The 11786-nt window shown below is 48.0% G+C and overlaps 1 protein-coding gene across 1 annotated transcript in view; it reads left to right on the top strand.

Annotated features, from left to right (window-relative positions):
* Positions 1-11786, top strand: part of AGRN (agrin) — a 128294-nt gene that overhangs the window by 45677 nt on the left and 70831 nt on the right. Inside the window, 1 exon segment of the mRNA XM_083375644.1 lies at positions 1472-1513. Within this exon segment, the coding sequence (XP_083231770.1) occupies positions 1472-1513 (42 nt within the window).

Genomic DNA, 11786 nt, shown 5'->3' with positions numbered 1-11786 from the left:
CGTTGCCCAGGTCCAGATCCTGTCTACATGCAGTTGCTCAGATCACCCCACTTTAGGGGTTTTGTTTGTGTGTGTGTGTGTGTGTTGTGGAGGGGGGGGGTGTCGCTTAGAACCCTCGCAAGAAAAGAAGTGAAATATCTCTTGAGCCAAACAAGAGTCCTGGTGGTTTCTTGGCTGGGTCGAGTCGGTTTTTCTCGGCAACAGTGGAAGGATTTGCTGCTAAACACACACACACACACACACACACACACACACACACACGTTTGTTTCTTTCCCAACTTCCATTTTCACTCGCAGCGCGGTAGCTTCCCATTCAAGGACTCGGCAACGTTCATGAGCCTTGTTGTGATCACGCCAGAGGTGTCTTCTCCCACCGTGGCTACTTTGGATTGCCCGTGTGAATGGACTGCATTTTACATCATATTAGATGAACCGTCAAAGGGGAAAAGAGTCCTTTAGATGATTGGGGCCCCACATTGTCTCGTGCTAAGGTTGAATTCGGGGACCGTATCGCAAGCCACCCTCTCCAAAGGAAGGCGTTCCTTTAAAAAAGCCTCCTTGCGCCCAGCGGTTTCCATGTCCGCCCTCCGGGATTCTCTTGCGACGTCTAAAGGGGGTGCTTCAAATTTTGCCTGCCTAGTTTTTTTGTCCACCATTTATTTATTTAAACGCATTAGCCACCTGGCCTCCTCGTGCACCCCTGTTGCGTTGGTTGGAAGCCTTTCGTGTGCACTCTGAAAGGATTGAATGAAAGGCGGTCTCCGTCGGAACCCCCGGTTTGCCAATCAGCCAAACCGGGGTTTGATGGATCACTGTCCCGGGAAGTGCAATAGCTAATAAATAGTTTGATTTGCCTTGGAGTCAGAAAGGGGCTTAATGAATTGACTCGCCCCCTTCCTGACCTCTGCTGGTTCAGGAAAAGATGTGTCTTCTAAGAGGAACTACACTAACCTGAAATCCATGTGTCTCCCTTGACTTCTAATTTTACCACGAGACCTTCATCGTCACAGAAAATTTTCTTTCCTGGGCACGAAAGTTGAATAGTCTCATTCTAGAGGCACGTGTGCGTGTGTCTCTGTCTTGGTATCCTTCCTTCTGGGAAGGCATTAATTCCAGATTGCTTTGCCTGGGCGAAAAAGAGGGGGATGTATTTCTCCAATGCAGCTCAGGATGAACTCAAGCGCGTCTGCTTCAAATTTGTCCCAAACAATACACCATTTGGAAGTAGGCAAGATCAGAACATTATCCAGGGAAGCAACAGGCAGCCTCGCTCAGGGCAAAAGAAAAACTTTTGAGCAGTTCTCAAAAGTTCCCCCTGAGGTCTTCAGAGGCCAATTGTATGAAGGATTTATAACGTATAATTCTCCGTATAATTCTCTGTTAACAAGGGGGGCGGGGAAAAAAAACAGTTCAGGGGCTACAAATGTCTTCTCCTATTTACGCCTCCATTTTTTTCCCTTTTGTTTTGTAGATAAACCAGTGAATTACTTCCCGCAGCCTGTGCCCCAGGATGGTAAGTTGTAAAAAAATATATATATTTCAGATCTGACTAACATTTGGCTTTCCTACCTGCCAGAAGGCTGGGGAAATGTCTACGCGAAACAGCTCCCTAACTCTTGACCCAGCCAGCTAGCTCGCTGACACTTCTAAATACAGAAGTGTAATTTCAGTTTAATTTTATCACAAGTTTTTTTTTCCCCGCAAACAAAAGCCAGAAGGAAAAAAAAAAGATAAGTAAGCGCGCAGAGCAATCTTCCTTATTTTCTGCTGTGGCTTCCCTGCCAGAACCTTGGTGCTAACATTTCATAGAAAACACACAGATGCAACCATTCTGCCTCATTTTGCCGTCCCACAGATTGATTAATTATTTCCAGGAATTGTAACCTTACGCAAGGCATGCAAATAATCTCTGATTCAGATTAGTATAGGAGATGGGCTCATCTGATTTATCAAAACGGGGCGGGGTGGTGTGTGTGTGTGTGTGTGGAAAGGGCATTGAAGAGGTCCTCAAATCCTCCCAAGTTAGTGGAATTAGTTTGGAGACAACTGCCGTGATTTACTGATGCACCTCGACTTTACAACCATTTTCTTCAGCGAGTGTACGAAGTCACAAGGCCACTGAAAAAATTGACTTCTAGCTGGCGATCCTGGTGTGTGTGTGTGTGTTTGTGTGTGTGTGTCCCACGATCACCATTTGGGGCTTTCCCAGCCATTGAGCAAAAAAGTCAGCGGGGGAGGCAGAATTTTATAAACACACACACACACACACACACACACACACACACACACACACACAGAGTCATCGAATGCTCTATATATACAAGGGGGGTTGTGGGAATGCTCTGCAAATAAATCTCAGGTGTGTGTGTGTGTGTGTGCATGCGTGCATGCCTGCCTATCCCTGTCCTAAATATAACACACACACACACACACACACACACACACACACACACACAAACCGGGGGGATGCTCTCATGAGGAAGAGGCAGAATAAAACCTAAATGGAAGAACTTTGCAGAGCTGGAATGGCATTTAAGCCTGGAATGTGGGTGCAGCCTAACTAAGTTTAATTCCAATGTCTTCTAAATATTATCCCCTTTTGAAAACTGCGTAGCCCAATGTGGACGCTGGAGAGGCGTAATCCCCAGATCATTCCGCTCGTTGCTGTTGAGGCAGCCCACAAATGTAGACTACATATTTCATTTGAATTCACTGCCATCTCCAAGCAAACCCACCCGGTGTGCGGATAATGTGCCCGCGGTTTGCATCCATTCAGCTTTTCCCCTGGATCATGATACATATCGGTGGCTCTAGACAATTGCTTCCAGATGCACATTGAACTGGCGAGGAATTGTCAATGGGCTCCCCTGAATGAAAGGTAATCCGTGTGGTTTTTTCCGAGACCCACCCCACGTTGCACCTGCCTCTGAGCTTTGTAAGGAGAAAGGGTGGAGGACGTGACACCTACGATTAAAAAAACCCCACAAAATAAAGGCAGGCAGGGGTGAAGAGTTAACTCTCAGTCCGGAGTGACTTCAAAGAGTGGGGGAAGAATTCAGAGGCAGCGCGTTCCCATTTCCCTCTAGGAAGGTTTATTTTCAGTCTGGCATCCCCTGGTGGTCCCCTGTCCAAAGACACCAGGTGTGTTGCAACTCTTGGACAGCACTGAGGAGAAACCTCACAGCCTAATTGGTCCCAAAAGCCCAGCGTGTGAGGCTCAAAATTGCCTTCAAAATTCAGAGCTGTGTATCTTTTTGGAGACTCTGCTTCTGTGGCTTGGTTTTCATCTAGGTGATCTTGGTTGATCCAAATTGAGGAGCAAGTCCAACGGGTTTGGCAAGAGTTTCCACTTGAGATCTGAAGAAGCTTTGGTTGAGCAAGGCTTATATTTGTTCTCTGCAGGAGTCTGGAAAACTCTCCTTTAAACTGACTGCTCGGGATTGGCAAAGCTTTAGAAGTCTTTCCAGGCTATCCTGTTCCACGCCAGCCTTGTCTCCTCCCCAGAGCAATAAACAGGACATTTATTTAATTACACTAATTGTTTCTCTCCCATCCATCATGACTATGGGCCGTGGAGGAGAACTGACATATCTTTCTACACCTCTTAATAAAGGCTAAGGGTTAGAGGAGGAAGGGGACTTGGGAAGTTATGGACGGAGGCAGGGCAAACAGATTTTGCTGGCTTTCAAGAATCTTATCATGGACTTAATATAACAAATACAGTGTGTGTGTGTGTGTGTGTGTGTGTGTGTGTGTGTGTGTGTGTGTGTGTGTGTGTGTTTCCCCAGGGGAAAAAAAGAACTTGTTTTTTCTTCTACATCAAAACACCCTTGCTGTCAAGCCACTTTTAAGGAGCAGCAATTAACGATTTGCCAGTTCTTCTTTGTTGGAGATTTAAAAAAAAAGTGATTAATCTATCACTGGGCATTGCGTTTAAAAATATCAGTGAAGGTAGGTGTAGCTTGCTTCTTGCTGGCGCTGTGAAATACTAATAAAGCAAGCTTCGCCACATGACATAATCCGTCGAAAGAGACAACTGGCGTATTTTTCTTCTGAGAAACAACGGCGGGAGTTTCTGTTCCATCCTTCTTGTGGCTTGAAAATGGTAGCCAGTAGGCTGCGTAAAATGGGGATTTGACCTTAAATGTTGGTTGTTGGTGGAGCGTCCATCTTTCCATCATTTCTTGGAAGCCTGTTCTCCGAACAATGAGATTCCCTCGGATTGTGGGTGGTAAAACCTGTAAAAAGAGGTTTGTTAACAAGGACACCTGAGTTTTTAATAGTTGGAAGGCTGGGACTGAATAGCGAAAGGCAAACGAGTGGTTTGAATGGGCTGCTTGTGACGGGGCAGACCCTGGGCTGTAAAGGGTTGATCTTGATTAATTTATCAAATTTCTCCACCGCCTATCCCATTTGCGTGTCTCTGAGGAAGCGGTAACAAGATATAACAGCTATGGTTAAAGAACAACAATGTCAAAAACCAGATTTAGGGACAATTGCAATGGTCGAAGGCAGAGGGAGCACCTTCAGCCCACCAACCACCCCCGGGGGGAGGGCATGACAGCCCCAGACCCCTGGACCAGTTGGCAGAGCCAGCCCTTAACCCTCTTCTGGAAGAGTGATGGGTCCAAGGGTGGGGGCTCTCTTCCTAGACTCTGTCAATCAAAATTCTTTAACCAATGGGGTGGGGGTCCATTATGTGCTCACCCTCCCTGTCCATGCCAATGAAATCTGGGAGAAGACAGTTCCATAGACAGATAGATAGATAGATAGATAGATAGATAGATAGATAGATAGATAGATAGATAGATAGATAGATAGAGAGATGGTAGATAGATAGACAGATAGACCAACAGATAGACAGATAGATCAGGTAGATGATAGATGATAAAAGGATAGATAAGATATGAGAGACATAGATAGATGAGATGATAGACAGGCAGACAGATATAGATGTTAGATAATGAGATAAAGAGACATAGAAGATGATAGATAGGATAGATAGATAGATAGATAGATAGATAGATAGATAGATAGATAGATAGGCAGGCAGGCAGGCAGGCAGGCAGGCAGACAGACAGACAGATAACCTTTATTGTCATTTTTTTACTGTGGGCACAATGGCACACATTTAAAACACACTGTATACAACGTATGTATAGACCTACACCCTTGCATATAAGTAGCATATAAATATTATTCACTGTCAGATAACCTGACCTCCTGCCCCCAAAGGCTTTAAAGATAATACAGGTAACCTCAACTTAACAACCTTTTTTTTAATGGCCATTCAAAGTTACAACAGGATTGGGGAAAAAGTGACTCGATTCAGAGCAGTTCATTTAATGACGGTTCAAAGTTACAACGGGGCCGAGGACTCCCTGTCCTCCGTTCTCACACTTACGACCGTTGCAGCATCCCCATGGCCAGGGGATCAAACAACCCACCCCACCCCCGGGTGGGGCTTGGCAAACCGGCGTGCCGAGAGTGCCACCTGCGGCCTTCCTTAGGGAGCTTCTGATGAGCAAAGCCGATGGGGGCGGGGGGAAAGCCAGATCCGTTTAGTGACGGCTTGATTCACTTAACCACGCTCGCGATTCGCTTAACAGCCACGGCAAAAAAAAAAAGGGTGTGCGTGTCAAAAACGGGTCGCGACTCGCTGCAACAACGGCCTTGCTTAGCACAATTGCGTTCATTAACTCCAGGACTAACCAACACCTGAAATTGGACCGTGCTGAGCTTTGTTTAGTTTTAATTTAATTTCATTTAATTTAACTTTATTTTTTTTTAAAAAAGAGGTTTTTGGGAGAGCTGGATCAGGACAGCAGGGTGATGGGAGGGGGTGCCCTGAGCTTAAAACAGCCCCCCCCGCCCTCAAATCCACGCAGCTTTTCCTGTTTTTAACTTATCTGGATTCAAAAGCTCCACCTAGGATCACCTAGGAGTTGGCTTCTTCCATCTGGCCACCTTGGCCATTTCTCTTCCTCTCCAACTTGGCAAACCTCGGAGTCATTAGCGTCAGGTTAACCAAGCCGGTCCGGTGGGGGATGAGTAACTCCCCTCCCCATCTTTTCAGGTAACCAAGGGCAACGAGGTACCACATTCCCATGAAAGACCTTTTTATAATTGGGGCTGAGGCTGGGTTTCTCTCCCCCCCCCCTGCTTTTTTCCCCTTCCCAGAAATGAAGGGAGAGAGGGACTTTTAAGAGACAGCCGACGGAGGTATTTAGCAGAAGGAAAGAAGAGTTCTCAACTTGAAAAGATTTGGGATGGATGGTTTTGCTTCTTTATACTGATGTCAGGAGGTGGAGTTTCATTTTTTGCTTTTATGCTGGGATTTCATATATCTTCATTTAGTACACACACACACACACACACACACACACACACACACACACACACACAGCCCTTAGAGAGCTCGGTGATGGTTTTCAAGTAAATAAATGAATCTGGTTTTGACACCCTCTTCTTCCGTTACGGAGGAATCTTTGGAAATTTGAGTTGGGTTAAGAAAGGAGAGAGGCGGCATGGACGATGGATTCTAGATCTACCTAGATCTCGGTAGCCTACGTGGTCTACCCTTTAGGGATGTTGTAAGCCCGGAAGGAAGTTGCAAACCTTCCTGTGGAGGGCAAAAGGCCTGAGTAATAAAGAAAGACTCCTTGTTCCCCCCACAAAAAAAAATAATAATAATTGTGGGCATCCGTAACTCCTTAAGAAACGCTTTTGTGGCAAGCTGTTTAATCTTGAAAAAACGGTTCTTCTTCTTTCCCGTCTGTCTCTCTCTCTCTCACACTCTCGCCCGCCTCACCCGCTCTCCCATTTCCCCAGCAGCTCCGAAATGAGAAATGAGAGCTTCAGATATATATGGGTCATGAACACAAGACTGAAACACACACGCGCGCACGCACACACACACAAATCGAGCAGACGTTTGCAAGTGAAGCCATCCTCTGGGGCCATCACGGAATGCCTCTCCTAATCAGGCCCTGGGGGCTTCGGGCGAGCTCAGAGGGGTGACAGGTTTCAAGTTGCTGAATTGGGGGTGGGGGGGTGGGGGGGTTTGGTGGTGGAGGGGATACAGCCAAAGAAGAAAACACGGCTGGTCCCGCGCGGGAGTCTTGCCCAATGGCAGCGGAGCACCTCTTTTAAGGCCCGAGGCCATCAATCAGCCGGACCCGTTTTATTTGGCTGCCTGCTTGTTTATCTACTCTGCCCAGGCATTATTAATGGGGCCTGTGCGATGATGAGTTCCCAGCCCTTCACACCCGGGTGGGCCATTCCTCCGAGGCTGCCATAAATCGGAGGTTTTGCGAAGAAGAAGAACTCGTGGCAGCCCAGGTCCTTTGGAAAAGAAGCGGGTTGCTGGGATCCTGAAGGATCCCCCCTGCTCCTGTTTCCAGAGGATGCCTCCTGGATTGACGTGGGGTGCAGGCGTCGACTACTTCCAAAGCGGGATTTTATTGTGCGCAAACCCCTCAAATGGGAGGCGTGGCTTTCTCTTAGGGTACCTGCGCAAGGACTGGTGCAAACCCCCTCTCCGCGGGGCACCAGTTGAGCAGGTGTGCATCAGTGGACACTAAATTCCTTTTGATGGATTGCGATGCACGGCCAAAACGAAACACGTTTTATGACTTAAGTACACGGGGAGCGCGAGCGTTTGGTGTTCAGTTCCAAAAAGATCAAGGTAGCTGCAGATTTTGCAATGCTCTCTCTCTCTCTCTCTCTCTCTCTCTCTCTCTCTCTCTCTCTCTCTCTCTCTCTCTCTGCCAATTAGCAGATTAGAAGGGAGAAGGTGTATATTTTTGCAGCAATGACTTGGGGGGGGGGCACCTGCGGTGACGGCAGTAGTTTGGCACAGAAAGCAAATGCCTGTTCTTTTTAGAGTTTGATGGGTAAGGTTGGCATCCCTGTTCAATATGGAGCAGAACGTTGGATTTGAACTGAAAGGATATTTTTTTTAAAAAAAAAACAAACAACAGAGGCTGTATATCATTGTTGCAGCTGAAATTGGCCCTGACAAAGTGTCTCCTCTAGTTTGAAAAGCAAAGGAGGAGAATTAGTCCCCGTTTTTCTTAACCTTGGCAACTTGAAAGAGGGGTGGACTTCAGCTCCCAGAATTCCCCGACCAGCCTGGCTGCCTGGGGATTCTGGGAGTTGGAAGTCCCACACCTCTTAAAGTTAAGCAACACTGGTCCATCATCTTACCGTTTGCGTTTCCTTTTCAACTGGAGTCGCTTCCTTGGCTAAAGGTCACCCTGTCTGCAGTGGCAGGCCCATGGTTGGGGGCAACTGTCCAGCGTCCCCCCCCCATGGCTAAAGCAAATAAAACACAGCTGCCTTCTGGGGATGTGATGACATTAGGTTTGCACAAAGCCCCCTAAAATAGAAAGCCTCCATAATTAAAACTGAGGTTAAAATTATCCAACTGTGCCGCTTGATGTTAATCCTTGATTAACTTCCGGCACGGTTTTGCCACGAGCTCTTTACAAGAGGGAAAAACCCTGGCCTTATCTCTGCAGTGTTGTCATAGAAATATCTTTATCCTTTATCCGTGTTGCCTAAAGATGTCAGGGTCTCGGATTAATCTTCCCTTCATTTCTCTAGCGCCTCGTCCATCTTTCTCCACGCACGACCAGCCCAAGGAAACGAAACCTGGTTACTTTCTTCCCTTTTGCCTGTCCGTTGTTCAGCAGCTCACTAAGAAAGCCTCAGTTGACATAACTTGGCCTCCTTTTTAATCCGGACAATGTAGGCAGTCCTCAGTTTACGACCGCAAACGAAACCCAAGATCTCTGTTGCTGGGCGAGACAGTGGGTAAGTGAATTTCGCCCCGTTTTACCACCTTCCCCGCCACGACTGTTAAGTGAATCACGGCAGTTATGAAGTCAGCAACGCGGTCGCGAAGTGACCCTTGAAACCTGGAGGCTGAATTACGAATCGCATCATTTAAGGCATCCAGTGGAGGCACGAAAGAACAACACTAGACCAGTCCAAGCTCAGCATCTTGTCTGGCTTAGGGGGTGTGGTGTGTCGGTCTTCCGCAATTGTTCCCTTCCTAGGACTCTTCCATGCAGCCTCGCCCGCTCAGCACAGTTCTACGTGGTGGTCAACCACTACCACAGGGACGTTGTCGAGGGTGCGCAACGCACAGGAACAGTGTCTGTGCTTTTCCGGAAATAAAGCCGCTTGGATGTGGAGGAAGCTTTTGAGGACGGAGCTTGAGAAAGCGGTGGAGAGGCAGACAGGCTTGGCAGAACCAGGACCCTGGAGAGCTCATTCCTGGCAGTTCAAGGACCGGTGGGTTTTCTTGCTTCGGCAATTGCAGCCACAGGAGGAAGCTTGTCGGGCCGATACGACCCCCTTACTGCAGGGCTCTTCAAACGTGGCAACTTTTAAGACTTGTGGACTTCAACTCCCAGAATCCCTCAGCCGGCCCTCGGGGCTCTCTGGAGCAGAGAGAGGAGAGTGTGCGTCTCTCTCCCACTGGGGCTAAAGGAGCTGCCTCTTATTTATCATCAAAGCCACCAAATTTGTTGCGGGGGAAACTCACCCAGGTGGACTTCGTAGCCCCACGGGACAGATCCCTATCAGGGTGGATCAATTTCCAGACTCCCACCTTCGGGGCAGCCAGCAGCCAGATGCCCGAAAAGCCGCGGGGACCTTTGTGTGCATCCATCTAAAATGTGGCAAGGGCGGAAGACCGTTGTGGGTGTCCTCCCCCAAGCGGGTGGCTTCATGCTGCCCTCCTCTTTCGCCAGTAGCGATTGGCAAGATTGGCCCACGTGAAATTAAAGAAAGAACCAGCGAGCAAGGAGACAGAAAAAAAAGCACGCATCCTTTTGAAATAATACCGCTAATTCTCATTTTGCACAGCCTTCCTTTAAGAAATGGTTGGATCTTGCTCTTTCCTCCTCAGAAACCGCACCAATTAGGGCGGATTGTGTGTTTCCATTAGCCCAGGCGATGGGGAACAGGGCAGCAGCTGAGTAGCCTTTTGTCGTGGTTAGTTTCCAGACTGATCAAGATTCAGGAGACCCCGGTTGCCCCCCACAGCTAGCTGTGAGCTTTTTTGTTATTAGCAAATAGAAGCTGCCTCCCTGCTGGATTTGCAGGAAAGAAAATGAAAAAAAAAAAGCTTGCAGAAAATCTCCGCGAGGATACGGTGGTTTGAAGTAGGAAGTAGCTCATTTGTTGAAGTTCTTCTATTCCACCCCGCTCTTTTCCATAAATCACGTGGAAGAAGACTCTCATGAGAAGCGGGATGGGAAAGGGGTTTAAGCAGCTGCCAAAGAGTTCGCCATCTCAGCCCCCCCATTTTTGTATCCCCTTCTCTTGGGATACCAAGCCTTGAACTCACTCATTTGCTTCCCTAACCCAAGATATCCACACTGGGAGATCAAAACAAGGACCAAGTCCCTTCCTTACTCGCTGTGTGAAAAGTTTGGCATAGTCAGAAACCTCCTTACACTCTTTCACTGGGGATTATCCTCTAGGCCAGCGTTTCCCAACCTTAGGAACTTGAAGATGCGTGGACTTCAACTCCCAGAATTCCCCAGCCAGCTATGCTGGCTGGGGAATTCTGGGAGTTGAAGTCCACGCATCTTCAAGTTCCTAAGGTTGGGAAACGCTGCTCTAGGCAGGCTGATATTGTTTGTTCGGTAACGTCTTACTCCGAGAGACTTGGTCTAATCAAGCGCTTAGGGTTTTGTTTTGTTTTTTGCGTAGGACATTGGGGGCGGGATATGGACGGAAATCCACCGAAATAAATAAAATATTCCCGCCTAATAAGCAGCGGGTATCTTTTGAAGCCTAAACGGATTAGCCGGTTGCGTTATTAGCTTTATCAAGAGGTTATCCAGGGGGGGTTCTGCTTAATTATGGATCTTCCCTGCCTGCGGTTAATGGAGGCATTAAAAAGAGGCAGTTTCACTCCGTTGAAGAGTTCTTTTCCTTGGCTCCTTCTAAAGCGGCTTACTGAAGAGTAGTTTGCCTTTAACTTTCCAGGACTCCATGCTGGCATAGCCCAAGGTGGCGTTTTACAGTTCAGCAGGCTCTGGGGGGGGGGGGGCTGACCGCAAGGCAGTGCCTCATTTTCCCTTTTGCGTGAAATCTTTCCCCAAAGGCTTGAAATGTGCGTCCTTTTTCCAAGCCTGGTTGAACAGTGAGTGCAATTCGTAAAAAGAGAGAGAGAGAGAGAGAGAGAGAGAGAGAGGAGGGAGGGAGGGAGGGAGGGAGGAAAAAAAATCCTGGTTCTTTTAGGAAATTAGCTGCAGGGTGACCTATGGCCTGTGAGGTCGTAGAAGAGGAACAGAGGCATGATTTTCCCTGCCGTGGTCTCCTGTTCCTGCGCTGTCTGCGGGATCAGGGTTTCAACAAAGGCGAGAAAGCCTCTCTCTTCTGATCTTCTGGCCCCGGAGCCCAAGTCTCATTTCATCCCAGTGACCCAATCTATTTTGGACATCCAGGACCTGAGAGAAAGGGAGGACACCCACAGATGGACATTCCATCTCCGGGCGCTGCATCGCCGTTACAGAATCTGCTACGGCAAGGTTGCCCAACGTCCCCTCTTGAAAGTCTTCCAGGAGGACGAAATCACGGAGACACACAACCGCGGAGTTTGAAGGGGCCACTGAGAACATCTCAACCCCAGTCTTAGGGGTGGACTCGGAGTCCCAGAGTCCCTCAGCCAGCCAGGAATACTGGGAGTTGAAGTCCACTTATCTTAAATTGCAACGGCACTTAGGCTTCTGTACCAGCCCCGTAGTATTTCACCAGCATTCTCT

The sequence above is a fragment of the Vipera ursinii genome (assembly GCF_947247035.1).
Source record: "Vipera ursinii genome assembly, chromosome: 17".
NCBI classification, from domain to species: domain Eukaryota; kingdom Metazoa; phylum Chordata; class Lepidosauria; order Squamata; family Viperidae; genus Vipera; species Vipera ursinii.
This window is presented reverse-complemented; position numbering and strand designations above follow the sequence as displayed.